Genomic DNA, 19,447 nt, shown 5'->3' with positions numbered 1-19,447 from the left:
CTATGTGTCCATCAATGAATGAATGGATAAGAAAATGTGAATCAAAGAAAAAAAAAAAAATATATATATATATATACACAAAGGAATATGACTCAGCCTTAAAAGAGAATGAAATCCTGTCATTTGCAATAACATGGAAGAAGCTGAAGGGCTTCATGCTAAGTGAAATAAGCTAGATAGAGAATGACAAATACTATAAATGGCATCATTTGTATGTGAAATCTTAAAAAAACAAAGGAAGAAGTCAAACTCATAGAAACAGAGTAGAAAAGTGGTTGCCAGGGTCTAGGAGATGGGGAAAAGGAAGAAGTTGGTTAAAGGTTACAAACTTTCAGCTATAAGGTCTGAGGATCGAATGTATAACATGGTGACTATAGTTGATAACACTATATTGTAGAAATCTGCTGAGCAAGTAGAACCTAAATGTTCTCACACATAAACAAAAAAGGTAAACATGTGAGGTGATGAATGTCTTAACTCAGCGAGGGAAATCCTTTCACAATGTATATCAGTTCATCATCTTGTACACTTTAAATATCTTATAATTTTGTCAATTATACCTCAGTTAAGCTGAAAAAAATCACATTCTTTATTCCTAAAGTAACCACTGATATTCAAAAACCAGAGAATATAACTAGATTCAGCTACAGAATGTATTAATTTGCTTAGCTCACTCTAGAACTATTAAGAGGTTCCTTTGGTTGAGTGATGTGCACAGTAAATTGAATAAATGATCTCATGCATCATGACACATGCATATGGCTTCTTATAACTTTGTCTTTTGGTTAGTTAGACAGACTTATTTCCAACCATTGCCCCAGCAAGAACATAGGGAGAAAAGGCAGCCATGATACCCTGATCATGGGGATTCAAATAAATAACACAGTGAGATGGAAAACATTCTCAATATTTAAATTTTAACTGGCAGTACATATTTCAGGTCTTTATTTCCTCAAGATTTATTTTTAAGTTTATATATTGGGAACTAAAGTGATAACTTTTTGCTTTTTCTAAAGTATGGCTTAGTATGACTAAGTATGGCTTAGTCACTCCCAGCATGTCCCTAAAAGACTTCAACATCTTAGATTGGGTTTATGAGAAATAATGAGCAAAGGAAAAATACTGGGTGTTGACAATCAATCAAACAGATGATGCAGGCAGGCTTGCCTTCCAGGGTTTGCTATGCAGCCCATCAAGCAGTTGAAGGGACAGTATTCGGTGAAAGGTCCACGATCACGCTTCAAGAAGTCAAGTCTCCCTCAACTGGTCTGAGACCTCTGAAATCTAGAGCCCACTGCAAGACGTCCCATTTTCACTTTGCTGTACAGGGGAGGCAGCAAAAACATTTCTAATTTACTCCGAGAAAATAAACCCCTGGCACAGTTTCCAAGGCATTTTTGCAAAGTCAGTAACTCCTCCAACAGCCGTTCCCAAACCCTGGGATATCACGGACCAGCCACGTTTCAAAGCAAATTTGCTGCAGCTAACATTAGAAAGAAAAATTATCAAGAGAGAAATTACAATAAGACAAAAAAAAAAAAAATAGAAAGCACACCAAAGAAGGCCCAGCAACCAGATTCCATCTATTATCCCAAAGTTTCATACGAATAAACAATGACATTTGAATACTAAACTAGTAGAAAGAACATACTCTCAAAATGCAGGACCATCTCTTGAGTTGAACACAATTAACTTTATTAAAAACTTACCACGTTATCCTGACCTTTTTCCGCCTGTCCACAGTTCCACATAACCATTACCGGAATGCACGAACCACTGTTATTCTACCTAATGGTCTACAACAGTATACTCCTTAACACAGGACTTAGTGCCATGTGAGCACGTAATATTTAACATTAGTATATCAGAATATCTTTCAAATACATAATTTTTTTGGCTTTTAACCAGAAACCTTGTAGGAGCTCCTAAAAGGCTTTGATTTTAATGAATAAATGTGCCTTGCCCTAAATTCTCTGCCCTTGGGGCTCGTGAGTGGAAATCAGGTAGAATTTTGATAGAGATTCTCAGTTATAGACAAATCAGCACTCTAGAATCTGTATAAGAAGGTCATGGGAGCACACCTTTGTGGAGACCCCACACACCAGAAGGAAGGAGGTGGTGGACGTTACCTTTGGAATGCACATTGTGGGCTCGGACAAGCGAGGGTAGGTGTAGGAGCTGTAGGAGTGTCCTTGAGGGTGGGATTTAAATGCACTTGCTCCGAAGGGCATCATGGGTTCCTGGAGCCCGGAGCCTGACCGTGACCTCTGCCGCATGGCGGGCTGAGGGCTTGTCTGACTCACGTATGATGACTTTGGTCTCCTGTCATAGTCATCCAGGCTGGGTCCCCACTCACTTTCGCTGTACGCCAGGCTCTCCTTGGAGCACCCACTGGTCCCTGCAGTTCTAGAAGGCGTGAATTGGAATGGATAATCCAGAGGGGAGCTGCTTGAGGCTCGCTGGTACCCCCACTTGAGGTCACTGTACTCACTGGGTTTGCTCAGTGAGTCCAAGTGTGTGTGATAATCAACAGGACACCTGGCTCTGTTGGATTGCAAAGGCTTCATCTCAGAGTAGTAGGCTTCCCCATGTTGCATTTTCATTACGTGCCCATTTTGCTTGGCCGAGTGGCTGCCTTTATAAAACAGATCCAAATCATCTCCATAGAGACTCTTTTCTTTGTACTTTTCCGTCGCATAGTCAGCAGTGGTATCAGATTCGCTGGAATACTGTGAGAAGGTGAGGAATCCATTTTCTTCCCGATGGCCTTGACCATGGCTGGAGGCTCCCTGGTCTGGGGTGGGCGGGCTTTCCTTCCTTAGGGAGTTGGAGCGGGTCACAGAGATGTTGTCGAAATCCTCCAGAAGGCCATTGATGGAGGTTTCCTTGCAGGGTTTGTTTCCTCTAACGATTGTCTGGGAATAAGAAAGGGAACACTGTTTAAAGAAAACATTTAATGCTTTCAAATTGATGGAAGAATCCCACCCCGAATCCATCCAATTTAAACCACAGAGGAAAATAGGCCCCAGGAACATTTCATTAAAAAAGATAAAAGAAAAAAAAGTCTGTTGGTTGATTTGACTGGTGAAATAAATCAAATATAAACAATAATCTCAAACTGCAAATTCTTCCTTACCTATCTCAATAGAGAGATCAAACATCAAAAAACCATTTAGAAGACTATATATAGGACATCATTGTCTTATTTGCCAGTTCATTGTTCCTCCACTTAATAATAAACCCTAGCTATCCAACAATAAACCGATGACTATAATTTTAAGTCTATGACTCTTTTGTTATAAAAGGTATATTTTTTTAATTTATATTTTACATTCGTCTTCCAGATTATTTGCAAAATCAAAAACCTTGGTACTCGAATAGTAACATACTCAGAAGGAGGTGCACATTTTTATACCTTTTTATGGAAGACACATAGTAATTGAAGTTATCAGATTTTATAGAAGAGGAAGAAACTTTCTGAGCTGTAAATAGGGAACCGCATGAAGATTACTTGCATGATTTAATTTGTGATCAAATGTGATGTTCTTATTAAGTATATAAATGTAATGCTTTCTTGGCCACACGTCTGCGTATCATCAGTATCATCACTGCCGAATTTTGGATAGCTTGGTAATGATGTGATTGTACCCGAATCTTAGTGACAAATTGCCAAGCCCAAATGTTCTCTTTAATGAGCCTAAATAACACTGGAATGAATAACAGGAATAGAAAGAAATCAGAAACTACTTACAAAACCAGTCAGCTGCACCTTGACAATAACAAGGTTTGCAATAAAATATGACGGGGGGGGTGGATAAAAGAACAAAGTGTGACTGCAGACTTTGGGATTTCAAGAGAAAAACACCTTTGAGAAAGTAGCAAGGAGTTCAAAGCTATCTCAGTTAGAACAATAGATTTCAAACTGGAAGAAAAAGTCAAAGTTGTCCTAGAGCATATGTTTTTACAGATCAGTGCTTCTCCAACTATCTATAGTGAAAGACAGGTTTGGTCTTTCTTCCCCCAATCAGTCCTGGACTAAAGCCTTTGGTCTCCACCCTTTTCTTGTAAATAAACGTTTAAGTATGGAGTACTTTCAGATTAACAGAGAATCTGCAAAGAGAGTTTTCATATATCCCTCACCTAGTTCCCTGATTGTTAACATCTTGCATTACTATTAACTAAACTCCACAGTTTATGTAGATTTCATTAGTTTTTTTCCTAGTGTTCCAGGGTCCCATCCAGGATACCTCATACCTCATTACCTTTATTTGTCATGTCTCCTTAGACCTGAGACAGTTTCTCAGACTTTCCTTGTTTTTGATGACCTTGACAATTTTACCGGTCAGGCATTCTGCAGAATGTCCCTCAACTGGGTGTGTCTGAAGTTTTTCTTATGGTTAAATTGGGGTTATTGGTTTGTGAGGAGGAAGATCACAGAGTAATATACCAATTTCATTACATCATATCCAGGGTACACATGGCTCATCACTGATGATGTTGCCCTTGATCACCTGGCCAAGGTAATGGTTGCCTGGTTTCCACACTGTAAAGTTACATTCCCCTCCCCTCCCTCCTGCTTTCCACATTTCACTCTTTGGAAGCAAGTCACTAAGTGCAGCCCATACTCAAGGGGTGTCAAGTCAATATCTACCTTTCTGAGAGGGTATATCTATATAAAGTACTTGGAATTCTTCTCCACAGGAGACTAGGCAAGTCTCCCTATTTATTTATTCAATCATTTATTTGAATCAGTAGGGATGGAATCATGGATATTTACTTGTTTTATACTCTGGGTTATAATTCAATACAGGCATACTTCATTTTATTGTGCTTCACTTTATTGCTCTTTAAAGATAATCTTCTGTCTTTTGCTTTTTTTTTTTTTTTTTTTAACAAATTGAAGGTCTGTGACAACCCTGCCTCAAGAAAATCTATTGGCACCGTTTTTCTAACAGCATCTGCTCATTTCTTGCCTTTGTGTAACATCCTGGTAATTCTCAAAATATTTCAAACCCTCCACCAGTAAAAAAAAGTTTACAACTCGCTGAAGCCTCAGATGATGGCTATTATTTTTCAGCAATAAAGTGTTTTAAAATTAAGGTATGTACATTTTTTTAGACATAATGCTACTGTACATTTAACAGACTACAGTATAGCATAAACATAATTTTATATGTACTGGGAAACCAACAAATGCGTGTGTGTCTCAATTTATTGGGGTATTTGCTTTACTGCAGTGATCTGAAGTTGAACTCGCAATATATCTGAGGTTTGCCTGTACTATGTTGTTTTGTTGCTCAAACTGTTCCAGCTTTGGTTATTAAGAGTTCTTTCAGATTGGTTGCTGTGTCCCTATGACAAGACTCCACTCTTATTTTTTGAGCATTTGCTTACTTTCTGGCACTATAAGGTGCTCCAGGCTCATCTTGTATTTTCACTGTCCTTGCCCTAAAATCGGCCATTTCTCCAAGGAGCCTTGGTTCCATTTACTGGAGAATGATATTAGAAACCAATATCTGGGTGCTGGGTATGCACATTGCTACTGGGGTGTCATTGTTCCCAAGCCTCTCTCAGTAAACAGAGCTATGAAATATGCATATGTAAAGTCACCCATGTACACACACATCTATAATTCTATAAATCCAGCTCGATCTATATTAAACTAAACCTGAATTCAGACGGATATCTCTGAATCTAATCTAGTACCACATGGTTCATTCTAGCTTTCTCCCTTACTTGTCTGTAATCCCCACTCTCCCAACAGTGAAAAACCTGGATTCCATCATCTGCTGTTCATTTACCTATTCAATCCCCATAGATATGCATAGCAGTTTCAGAATTATGAACCCACACCACTATGGGAAACAACTTTGCCAACTAGAGTATAGTGTTTATGTGCAGGGTTTTGTTTTTTTTTTTACTTTAGTCTTACAGTTTCCATTCAAATCACTGTTTTTAAAAGTTACTTAGGTTGGTGTCTTTTTTCCTCACACCCCCTTCAAGGAGGTTATGTCATACACTTGTAATAATAGATTCTTTTGTCACACTCTGCATTCCATCTTGGGATGCTCTGATCTCCTGGTTGACATTTTTTTTTAATTGCATATATTAGTTCACTTTTGGTGCTGGAAAGTTCAATGGGAATTGACAAATGCAAAGCATCATGTATTCACCACTGGCAGTACCATACAGACTAGTTCTACCCTCTCTCTCCTCAAATCTCCTGACCTTCTCCTAGTCAGACACTACCCCTCCCCAAACCCTGTTTTTCATCCTTACAGTTTTGCCTTTTCCAGGATATCACGTGAACAGAGCCACACATTCTGAAGTGTGGTGAAGACTTTAACAGATCTCACCATTTTGGAACATCTTCTATAGCATCGTGATCTTACCATGAAACTCCAAGGCTTGGAGTTATTGATGAATAAAAGCTGAGTACCATGGAAATTAAGGTATGGTTGCAGACATTTGAAAAGAAAAAAATTTTATCTATAGTGAAAACAAACAAACAAAACTCCAAGAACCGAAAGCACAGTCTTTTAGCATTTTCAAATGCTAAAAAGGAGCTCCAAAAAAAATGCATTTGAAAATGTTTACTGAAGGTGTACATGAATCCCTCTTCAAGGAAACTTTTCTCTCTTTCAATGAAAACTATTAAATCAGTGTTAACAAGAAGGGGCTTACAAAATGTCAACCTTAAAAATAAATTGTTGACCCACCCTCCAAAAATTTTTTAAAAAGAAGGGTATAATAACCTTATGTAATCAGAAAAAACAGTTAAACTAGAACCGAGGCAATATGTGTTTCTGTGACACAGGTTTCACTTTAAGGAATCCTAAGAGGCAAAGTGATGATAATGAAATCCAAACATACAGAATTCTAAAACACGGTTTAATCAGGCTTCAAAAGGTAAGAACCGCTATTTATTACTGTCAGGATGTGATGTTTATTAAAGCAAGATTGTGCAGTTTTGTAGAGATCAATAATACAATAATTGCAAGAGTACCAGTAAATTTCACACAGAAGAACAGCCGGGCATTAAAAATCAATGCAACCCAATCTACTTGAGTTTAGTGCTGTGGTTCTCATTGTCTCTGCTCTGTGCAGAGCAGAGTGCAGCTCAGCACTGGCCCTGGCTCCTGGTGACAGAGGCCATATTTCATGGTGCTCCTTCCTCAGGCTGCTGGCCGGTGATAAGCTATAATGGATATGTGCCTAAGAACAGCTGTCTCCCCTTGTTCCCGGGAAGAGATGAAAAAGTGCCTCTGCCCTCACAAACTGTATTAACCTTGACAATAATAAAGTGTGTAATTAACAGCTTTGCCCTAATAAAACCTTGCATTTCTTTTCCAAAACAATGTCTTCTATCCTCCTCAAGAATGTGTTTCATTTTGTCTTTCTGGTAAACACTTCTCTGGAGGTCAATAAGCCAAAGAGTCCCCTGTCTCAAGAATAAGCCAGGACCTCTCAGAAAATAATCGACTTTTAAGCACTCCATCTAAATTCTTACCCTCTTTGCAGAGAACCAATTCCCTGTTTTTATTAAGGAATGTGGCTAGAAACACCTGAGTACATAATCACAACAAAAAGACCTGATATACTTGGATTTATATGGGAAGAAATGTTGCTTTTTTAACATCAAAAGAACTCAGACCTTCTATTTTCTTTCAGTTTTCTACATACACTTTTTTGTTGTTGTTGTCTTTTTTTTTTCATTTTTTTAAATCTCTTAAAAATTTTTTTAACATCTTTATTGGAGTATAATTGCTCCTTTGGTAACCACAGGGGGTGGGGCTAATCGAGTGAGTAGTTGAGAATCACATATTCCTGCAAAACATGAGAATTATGGGCAGGGTATCTCAGGGCAGAGGGGGTGGTGAGGGTTTCTAACCATGAAAACCCTTTAAAATAAATTATGCAATAATCTTAATCACGTGTGGAATCCAAATAAGCCAATTCCTTTGCTAAAAATATTATTATGTTCTGCACAAATTATTAAAAAAAGTAGAAAGCATCTAAGGAAGGTTCTGTGAATTTTGTGGAGATCAAGATTTCCTCATTAAGGTAATTGGAAAATGTTCTATTGTTGGCCATTTTCTCTGCCTTTGAAAGCACAATGAATCTGACACATTTACTCATCAGTTCCATACAAGGATAACCCCTGAAGGTGACTATTTATTGTTAACTTGGATAAGCAAATGTGTTGTTTATAGCTCTGGTTCTTGCTGCTTGCAATGTGGGGCAGCTGGGCTGTAGTCAACTGAAGTCAGTTTGCCCAGAGTTAATAGTCAGAAGGGCTTTATGTTTGTACTTAAAGTCAATCTGAGACTATGAGTACCATAATTGGGAATTTAACTGTTACCTGCTTGCCGTTTTTTGCTTCTGGTGTCTAGGTAGCAATGAAGTTTATGGAGGTATCTCTGCTCAGTAATTTATCCATTTAATTAAACCAAAAATCGTTTCTAGGTGCAGGGAGCACTCTGAGATGAATGAGACAATATCCCGCTCTCCATGTGCTATATTCGTATCTTAGCCTGGCTTCCTCAAAAGCAGAGCTGAGACAATGGCTTGCATGTGAATAGTTTATTTTGGAAAGTGAGGTCAAGGAACAGCGGGAAACAGGGAAGGGGGGAAGGAAATTCGGGGGCACATTATCAAGCTGGTTGTCTGTGGACAATTAGGAGTCAATTCTCAGTCTCAGAACTGAAGATTCAAGGGAATGAAGATGCAAATATTCATCTTCCCATCTCCTCTGTCAGAATGGCTGAGAGGACCACCCCATGCATGCCACCAGGTGGCAGTAAAAAAAATCACCAGGTCCAAAAGCAGAGTGGTGCGACCGAGGTGACAGCAGGCTGCCTCAGCAACGGCTGAAGGAAAAAAGGGTGACCTAAAAGATGTGGAATGGGACACAAGAAGTATCCAGTACACCTGTTTTAGACATATATTTCACAATAAAAAATTTAAAATGAAGTAAGGCAGGGTCCCCTGCTCACAAACCAATGGGTGTGAATATCGGTATTCTCAGTTAATGTGGTAGATATGCACCAAAGATGTGCGCTCCCTTTCCATAGGGCAACCTTATTGCTGTCAAGCTGTTCCCAGCCAGGGACCATATTTCCCAGCACCCTTTTCATCTAAATGGACCATCAGACCAACTCTCACCCAAGGACCATGAGTAGGTTGTGATGTGTGTCCTTCCAGGCCAGTTACAAAGAAATGTCTTTTCTTCTCTTTATTCTCTTGTCCACCAGCTGGATGGAGAAGATCTAGCAGGATACTCTCAGAAATTGCTAGGAGATGCTGGAGCCATATGATGGAATCTGCACTGCTCGATGACCATGTGCAATGCCGTGCTCTGGACAGGAACATCCACATTGGATACTGAGTAAGAAATAAACTCCTATTTTGTTGAGCTTATTTACTGAGGTGCATGGGTTAATACGTTATAGCAGCTGGAAGGAATTACCTTAACTCACGAATCATACTGATGACTATAGTGAGTCTGGAATTATAAAGCATTCCTGGAATAAAAGAGAGTACAGAGAGACAGAATTTCACTGGTTTCTCTATCAAGTGTGTCCAGGCTACATAGAGAATAGACTTGGGGGTGCCAGGCGGACAGGGTGGGGAGGTGGAGGGAAGGATGTATTGGGAGTTTGGGGTTAACAGATGCAACTTATTATATAGAGAATAGATAAACAACAAGGTCCTACTGCATGGCACAGGGATCTATATTCAACGTCCTGTGATAAACCATAATGGAAAAGAATATAAAAAAGAATGTATATTTATGTATAACTGAATCACTTTGCTGTACAGCAGACATTAACACAACACTGCAAATCAACTATACTTCAGAAAAAAAAAATGTGTCCAGGCTAATCCTCCATCAATGGCCATGGAGCCAAGGTCACCCACAGCAGCTCCAGGGATGCCAACTCTAAGTTATGAACCAGACACGCACTGATAATGAACTGTAGCACCTGGAGCCCAAGATGGAGCACTGAGAGCTGTGACTGGAACTACTTATCTTAGCTTGATGCTTGGGTACCAAGAAGAGCTGACCACACATGAAGAAGTGTTTCATTTTTCAGTATTTCAGGATGAGATACAAACTCACACGGATAGCGAAAGAAGGCATCTTCATTAGAGTGTATCATGCAAGGGTCAATCCTATAGTTTGATATTAGTCCCTGTGATAGATTGCTTGCAAAATGGGCACCACTAATCCCCTCCCGATGCGATGTGACATTGTAGTTCTTCACATTGGGAGGTGGTGAAGTCTACGTCCCCACCCTTGAATTTGGGATGGCCATATGGCTTGCTGAGACAAAAGACGGTGGCAGAAGTGACATGATACTAATTCTTAGTCTGGGCTGCAGGAAGCCCTGCTCTCTCTGTTCCCTGCCTTTCCCAGGTGAACCAGCTTGGACTGGCCGTCTGGAGGATCAGAGATGAGCCATCCCTGCCGAGGCCATCCTAGACCAGCCAGCCCCAATTCATCGATGTGCCCCTTTCCTCCACATTGGCCAGAGTAGGGAGATGCAGAAGAAAGGAGGCACAAAAGCTGGGAGCTGGGCCCATTTATGCTAGGGCAGGTGGACCAGACTGCAGAAGGGGGAAAGGCCTGAGTGCCTGTGGGTAGGGAATGCTAACCCTTGATGTGGCTACAGAAAGGGGCATTTATATGAGTGGAAACTCACTAGAGATGAATCTGGGAAAACTGGTTTCTCTTAAATGGTGCTACTCATGAAGCCCCCATCGTCTGCTTTTGCCCACAAAGGATGAGTTGGCATGGAGTCCAAACAGGGGTGTGGTCAAAGCTTATCTTTGAGTGGGTTTTAGGGTTTTTTTATGGCAAAATTATTTGAAATTGACATAGCCTTATGGTTATAATTTTGGTTCCATTTATATGGACTCTAAAAAAACAGGCAAAATGGGCCTTTTAATATTTATGCAGAGTTTCCTATTATCACTTAAGATTTCTTAAGGAAGTCATTAGATATCAGGTTGCTTCAACAAATTTAGGGTACTTGTGAGGTAAGGCATCTATCCCTTTCTACTCTAAGATTTTGTTTTTATTCCATATTTTAAAAGTCCTGAAAGACTGAGATGTTTAAATATATCAAGAAATTTTCAAATGTGGTGACTGGGAAATGTAAAATTAAATATGTGTTTTGCATTATATTTTGATTGGACAGCATTGAGGTAGAACGGGGGTTGGCACACAATGACCCACGGGCTAAATCTAGCCTGTCTTTGTAAACATCTTACTGGCACACAGCCACATCCATCTGTGTAGCTACAGTATGTGGCTGCTTTTGCACCACAACTGGCAGAGTTAAGTAGTTGCAGCAGAGACCACATGGCCCTCAAAATGTAAAATATTTACTAACAAGCCCTTTACATAAAATGTTTGCATAAAATCTACAGTATCACTAGTTGGACAGGAACATTCTGGGGGGAAAACTGTTCCAGTATTTGATTCATGTGCCACAACAAAAAAGAAGAAAGACTCCCAGTAAGTTGGGTGTGTGGTTTCAGAGGGATGTGGTCACTTGGCACCAAAGGACCACTCTCAGCTTATGGACAATCTGTGGTTCTGTGGCAGAAGGGACAGGAAGCACAGGTCTCCCCACTCCTGAAGCAATTCAGTTTGTGGGCCAAGTCAATCCACTAGAATAAGAAACCACACCCTGTTCTCGAAGGAATTTTCAAGCGACACTAGAGAAGCAAGTTGGCTGAGTTTTGCTGGGTGTTGAGCTCAACCTTAGGCATCGCAGATGAGATGGGCATATGCAAGAGTTGAGCACTCCACTCCCCCATATAGGATGTGAGCTTTAAATAATTTGTGAGATGATTGAAATGCCTGCCATCATTCCATGCACTTGTTTAAAAGAGCTTCCAGTCACTAACATTGACTTAAACAGTCACTGTGTGCCAAGACAATTAGAAGTGTTTTTCCCATATTTAATCCTTACAACAAGACTCTGAGATAGGGGCTTTATTACCCCTTTGTACAAGGGAAGGAAATAAGACTCAGAGAGGCCAAGTCACTTGCCCGATGTCACTCAGCTGGTAGGTGCAGGGTTTGAAAGGAAGGCCCACTCTTAACTATTACAAATACTGCTTCTCAATATATATGGAAATCACAGCACCTCTGTCAGCACAGGCAACTCTACCCTCTGAAGGGGTAGAAAAGACAGCAAAAGCAGCAGGACAAGCTGTATCACTTTGTGATACAATGAAGGGAATGTAAGCAAACACCATGGCAGCAAAAATAAAATATTTCCAGAAACAAAACTTTCCTAAGAAAGGATGTTTAAAACTCAGAATTATGGGAACTGGGGAAAAACAAGTTGATTGCTCTTTGGAATAATTAGCCCTTGCAGCAACTTCAAAATTCTGTCACTGTAACAAAAGAAGTATCTTGTTACATCGCATTTGCTCAAGGTTCTGACATTTAAAAATTTAATAACTAACGAAATGTGCAGTATATGCATTGATTACCACTCTCCCCCTGTAAAGACAGACCAACTGAGTCTTGAAATATTGCTAATATGCAATGCTAAATGTCAACATTTTTTGCTTTCTCTGATAGGCTATATAAGGAAGCACAAGGTATGTTTATTTTAAATTTGGTCAACAGAATTTTACCTTTGAGTGTCCAAAATTTTGTTATTTCTTTAACCCGACATTTTAAGCAATCTTAACAAACATAAAAATGATTTCTTCAAGGCATAATAAATGTTAAGAAACTTGTTAATCTGTAAATAAAACTGCTAGGTGGTTAAATGACATTTAAAGTATAAAGTTAGTATTAAAATAATGTACTTAATATTTCAGAAATGGACTGGTCTTAGATGCCAAACAAAAAATATGCCCCTGTGGGGAAAAAGTGGAGAAAGCTGGGCTCCACGTTTTCCAAATATTTCAGAAATATACAAAGTATTCCTAGTTATTAGGAATAATTAATTATTTATTAAATAGTAATATTGTTATTAATAGTTATTAACCCATTTCTTTTTGGTGATCAAAGTCAGAATAATCATTACCTCCAGGGGAAGGATGTTCATTGGCAAGAAGCCCAAGGGAACAAGGGAACTTTCTGGGTGATGAAAAGTTTCTATATTTTGATCTGGGTTGTGGTCACACTAATATATATATGTAAATATTCAGGGCTTCCCTGGTGGCACAGTGGTTGAGAGTCTGCCTGCCAATGCAGGGGATACGGGTTCGTGCCCCGGTCCGGGAAGATCCCACATGCCGCGGAGCGGCTGGGCCCATGAGCCATGGCCACTGAGCCTGAGTGTCCGGAGCCTGTGCTCCGCAACGGGATAGGCCACAACAGTGAGAGGCCCGTGTACCACAAAAAAGAAACAGCCATCCAAAGCAGAAAAGGGAAAATGATTGATTCATAGCACAAAGGGAAGCTCTGGGGTATTATGTTCCTAGAACATGTTCTGTGATTTAATGCTGGAGCACGTTTATCCTATTATGACTGTTCAAACATCCCAGAGGGCAAGTTTATGGCTGGAATGAAGGAGTCCAAAAAGAGTTTACTGGATAATTTTGTTCACACACTCAGGGATACTAACAGAACAGCAAGAGCCCTTGCACCAGCACCGAGAGAAAACCCACTACTCTCCCTTTAGGCAGATGGCAGCTTCCTGGCCAAATTTAAAGAGGGGGTGATTTTACAACTCCCCTTCCCTAAGTTATATCTTAGATTAAGCTGGATACACACAACACCCACACATGAACCCCAGAAGAGACTCAAACAATATTTTCTTTCCTTTTTCCAAAGCCATATTCCATCAATTGTGTTTCATGTGATGACAACAGATTTAACAAAAAGACACTACAAGAAACAGATGAAATCCAGTTCTGCTTTTGCCTTAGGAACTTTCTCCAAGACATGGTTCATAATGTCATTGTGTCCTCACTGAAAGACCTCATGAAACACTTATTTACAAACTGGAGTTAGCAAGCTTGGCTTTCCTGTAGGAAAGACTGTTTCTCTCATTTCCTGTCTCTGTTGCAAAAAAACAATTTTGCAACTCTTTTAACTCGACTCCCAGGAGGCTGGGGAAAAAAATCAAATTTATACACTATTGATTACGTTCATGTGTGAGGTTTTCACATTTGTGTCTTTTATTATTCTTTTTTCTCTTCCATGATTTATATTTTTCAGTCCTCAATCTTGTATTTATAATTGGACAAACATTTCTTATGGGGGATTTCATTGTACATAAGTGCCAATCCTTTTGGGGAACAAAATAGGTTTAAAAAATTCCCTTCAATACCAGTTCCAGTATTTAAACTTCTTCCCTTGTAAGGACATTTAAATAATTCTCAGCAATTTATAAATCCCTTAATCCTACATCCAACACAGGACACTGGAGTAAAGTCATCAGTTAGGGTCTTTTGAAGGTTGGGTGTACTTATTAAGAAAATACTAGCTCATTGCATGGAGGGAAAACCTAATCAAAAACTGCTAACATCTTTAGCACATTAGAGAGACTACAGATGTAATAGGGAAGAACAAATCTGACTTCATATTGGATCTGTTTCTCTAACTCTAATCTTTGTATCCTGTCTCTTTTGCTACAAATTAAGAATGTTGTCAATAGCCTGAAATACACAGGATAGCCCATTCTCAAGGCTCTGACCTTTAAAGATATAACACTTTTCCAGTCACATAGAGATAAAAATGTTGCGGAACAGAGAATATCATTTGTCTTGTTGGGGGTTTACAGGAATATTATGACCTGACCTACCTTGACAGCTGCAAGAACAAAGGATTCAGACACCAAGAAGTTTGCACCAACCAATCACACCCCGTTCTGCTTTAATATAAAAGAAACCTGAATTCTAACTTGGATAAAATGGTGCTTTGGGACGCTAGTCCACTATCTTCTCAGTCTACTGCCTTTCCGAATAAAGTCACTATTCCTTGCTCCGACCACTTGTCTCTCGATTAGCCTGTGTGCAGTGCAGCAGTATGAGGTTGGACTCAATAACAGAGAAGTGGTGGCTTGAGAAGCTTTTAAAAATCCTTATTCCCAGATTGCACCCAAGAACAAAGAAATAAGGATCTCTGGGGTAGAGCCCTGGCATCAGTATTTCTAAACTTCTCCCAGTGATTCTAGTGAGTAGCCAAGGTTGAAAACCAGTGTCCCAATGCAATACATCTCAAGCTCTACCCTATACACAAATGCCCAGGGCATCCTGTAAGTTTGCAGGCTCTAGTTCAGCAGGTCTGATGTGGGGCATGAATTTCTGAGTTTCTAACAAGCTCTTGGGTGAGGCTGATGGTCTGAAGGACAACTTTAAGTTGCAAAGCCCTAAAGAACAGATCGAGTTCCTTGAATAACTGAGCTGGGGTCTGTATAGTCTAAGGAAAATGAGATCGCCACTGTGTCCTAGAGAGAGCACAGGATTATGAGTTCAGCAATCTGGGTTCTAGTCCAAGTTTGGTCATTGGTAACTACGAAGCCTTTGTCAAGCTGCTTTAACTTACTGGGTCTGTGGTTCCTTTGTGCTGAGATCTGCCTGGCTCCCTTCCAGCTCCAAAATTCTGTTGTTTTGAAGACTCTCCACATTCCAGCTGCTCCAAGGAGTTACAGCTCCTACAAAGTGCCAAGTTTGCAAAGGAGCTGGCTTGACTGAAAAATAATCTGACAGGTGCTTAATGCCTGGGAGAGAAAATTATGTGCGCTAACTGGAGTTTGTATATACTTTCCTACACTTTTAAATTCCTAGAACAGACACTGACATTCTATTGTAAACAACTCCTAAGTTAGATACATGAGCCCATCCTGCCTCAAACCATTTGGTGTCTTGACATATTCTGTATTAACAATATCAAACTGTGGTAGGTTGATGCAAAAATGGTGCCAATTTTCCTCTCCTGTCTCTATCCAGGTCCATTCCAATGTGACTCTGCAGCTCCTCCTATCAGAAGATGGTGTCTGTTTCTCTTCCCCTTTGGCCACATGACTTTCTCTGGTCAATAGAATGCAGTCAAAGTGATGTCATACCTATCCAAGCCTACATCTCTAGAGGCTGTGCAGCTTTGGACCCTGCCCACTTGCCATGAGAAAAAGCCTAAGTTAGCCTGATGAACAATGAGGGACTCATAGAGCAAAGATGGGTGAGCCCAGCTGAGGCCATCCTAGACCAGCCAGCCTCCAACCCACTCAGCAGCTGACTCTAGATGCCTGACTGAGCCCAGATGAGACTAGAAGTCCTGCCAGCTGAGCATACCTCAAACTGCCAACTTGCAGAATTGTGAAGAACAACAAATGCTTATTGTTTTCAGCTCTTAAAATCATAGTAAAATACAAAATTTACCATTTTAACCATATTTAAGTGTATAATTCAGTGGCATTAGTTACATTCATGTTGTTGGGCAACCATCGCCACTATGCATTTCCAGAACTTTTTCATCATCCCAAATAGAAACTGTGCCCATTAAAAAAATAACTCCCCATCTGCCTCCCCTGAGGCTCTGGTAACCTCAAATCTACTTTCTTTCTCCACAAATTTTGCCTATTCTTTGTGTCTCACATGAGTGGAATCATACAATATTTGTGTCTGGCTTATTTCACTTAGCATAATGGTTTCAAGGCTCATGTTGTAGCATGTATTTTAATTTCATTCCTTTTTAAGGCTGAATAATATCCTATTATATGTATATACCACATTTTGTTTATCCATCTATCTATTGATGGATCAATTTTTGGCTTTTGACTAATGCTGTTATGAACATCAGTGTACAAATATCTGAGCCCCTACTTTGAATTCTTTGGGGCTATGTAACAATAAGAATTGCTGTTTCATATGGTAAGTCTATGTTTAACTTTTGGGGAACCACCAAACTGTTTTCCACAGCAGCTACATCATTTTACATTCTCACTAGCAATGCATGAGGGTTCCAATTTCTCCACATCCTTGGAACTTTTTACTTTCCATTTTTATTTATTAGAAAAAAAATTATAATAACCATCCTAATGAATGTGAAGTGGTATTTCATTGTGGTTTTGATTTGCATTTTCCCCAGTGATGACCAGTGATGTTGAACATTTTTTCATGCACCATTTGTATATCTTCTTTGTAGAATGCCTATTCAAGTCCTTTGCCCATTTTTAAACTGTTTTGTTGTTGTTGAGTTGGAGCTCTTTTTTATATTCTGGATATTAATTCATTAGTAGGCAAATGCTTTGAAAATATTTTCTCACATTTGTGTCTTGTGTTTTCACTCTCTTGATAGTGTCTTTTGACGTACAGGGTTTTGAAGAAATCCAGTTTATTGACTTTTTGCTTTTGGTGCCTGTGCTTTTGGTGTCATATCCAAGGAATCACTGCCAAACACAAAGTCATAAAGCTTTTCCATTGTGCTTTCTCCTAAGTGTTTTATAGTTTTAACTCTTATGTTTATGTCATTGATTCATTTTGAGTTAATTTCTGTATATGGTATAAGGTAAGCCTCCAACTTCATTCTTTTGCATGTGGATACCCAGTTTTCTCAGTACCATTTGTTAAAAAGATTGCTCTTTCCCCATCCAATGGTCTTGACACCCTTATCAAAAATCATTTGACCAAAAATGTGAGGGTTGTTTCTGCGTTCTATATTCTCTTCCATTGGTTTAGATGTGTATTCTCATGCCAGCACCATACTTTGGTTTTTATTATTGTAATAGTTTTCTTATTGTTTTGTAAGTTTTGAAATCACTAAGTGTGAGTTCCCCAACTTTGTTCTTTAAGAATGTTTGGTTATTTGGGGGTCCCTTGAGATTCCATATGAGTTTCAGGATGGGTTTTTCTATTTCTGCAAGAAACGCTGCTGAGATTTATATAGGGATTGCACTGATCTGTAGATCACTTTGTGTAGTACTGTCATCTTAACAATATTAAGTCTTCTAATCCATTAACACAGGATGTCTTTCCATTTATTTATGTCTTCTTTAATTTCTTTCAGGAATACTTTGTAGTTTTCAGCGTGTTTTAAGCTCTTTGGTTTTGGAGTGCTTTGTTACACAACCTTATTTGTGATCATAGATGACTTTATTGAGAAAGCTCCCAGCAAGAGATTAGCCTTACTCATTTGTAAAACAGGTTGTCAGGGAAACTGCATATCCCCTGTCCTCATGTTTCCATGACAGGTCTTCCACTGAAATAATGCTTTTATTCTCTTGCCTCCGCTACTCACTTGTCTGCATGTGACAGGGAGTGTGGCTTATCTGATGGAGGGGAAAGGAGAAGGGTTAGGGCATGTGCATGGCTTGAGGACCCTTCTCTTTATTTTTCTGGACAGTCTTCCTGTCTGAATGGCTTGGGTATTCTTATACTTCCATGTGTCAAGGACCCAGAACTTCTTGTCCAGAGGTCAGCAATCCCATTCTGATGCCATAATGGTAGGTGATGAGTGTATGTTGAAGTGATCCTCCCTCCCCTGGGTCAATATCAGCTTTGCAGAGCGCTTGCTTATACTTAAACTGGAGGGTGTGGTGGAGGTGTGTACTATATGAGGCCTCATTAGTAAGTGGGGCTTCACAATCATAAAGCTGATATCTGGATTTCGATCTCTTTCCCACAGCATAAACACCAAGATGTCCCCATTGCCCTAACCTCATGTGCAATTATAATTATTTGAATTGGTCCTGGAAATGAGAAGAGGCCACACAGGAGAATTCAGGAATTGAAGGAGGAAAGTGCTACTGGTGGGATGGTGGAGAGAAGAGATCAGGAGAGAAAAAGAGTCCACAGGGAAAGGGCAGATCTGTTACAATCAAGGTACCCTTTATTAATCACTCACTATGTGCTATCCTCCATCTATTGTTTTTAATCTTCCCAGCAGCTCTAGGAGGCAAGTACTACTATGCCTCATGTTACAAATGACCAAAGAGAAGTTATCAAGGTTTGAAGCTTGTTAATGGTTGTAATAGATGAAATATTGTTTTAATTCTTCACCCCCCTCCCCATAATGATTATAAATTCAACCCTTTGTACATGACTTTTTAGTGCCTCTCAGCAGAGTATGTGGAATATATATATCCCCGACCCATTGACTTTGAGCTTAGCCATGGGTCTTGCTTTGGCCATTGAAGTGTTAGTGAATAGACACAAGCAGAGGCTTTCATGTGCTTCCATGGTTTGGCTTGGTTCCTTGAGTTCTTGCCATCTTCCCTGAAAAGAACCTGACTTGGGCACTTCCTCATCCAAGAATATACCAAGAGGCATCCAAAACAGACTTGAACCCAACCTAAACCCTGAAGCCAACTTCAGCTGTCCTGAAGCTTGAAGCAGAGTGACCCTACCAACCTGCAGACCCAAGAGTAAGAAAAATAAATGTCTGTACTTATAAGCCATTACATTTTGGGGGTTGTTTGTTAGGCAGCATTTTTGAAACCATAGTTGACTAATACAGTGGTGAAGTCAC

The 19,447-nt window shown here is 39.7% G+C and overlaps 1 protein-coding gene across 1 annotated transcript in view; it reads right to left on the bottom strand.

Annotated features, from left to right (window-relative positions):
* Positions 1 to 19,447, bottom strand: part of PAK5 (p21 (RAC1) activated kinase 5) — a 314,862-nt gene that overhangs the window by 43,968 nt on the left and 251,447 nt on the right. The window contains exon 4 of the mRNA XM_030872576.2: positions 2,130 to 2,915. Coding sequence (XP_030728436.1) covers positions 2,130 to 2,915 — 786 coding nt within the window. The remainder of the gene's footprint in view (positions 1 to 2,129; positions 2,916 to 19,447) is intronic.

Source organism: Globicephala melas, chromosome 15, assembly GCF_963455315.2.
Source record: "Globicephala melas chromosome 15, mGloMel1.2, whole genome shotgun sequence".
Lineage (NCBI taxonomy): Eukaryota > Metazoa > Chordata > Mammalia > Artiodactyla > Delphinidae > Globicephala > Globicephala melas.
The sequence above is the reverse complement of the archived record's forward strand: the minus strand, read 5'-3'. Positions and strand labels throughout refer to the sequence as shown.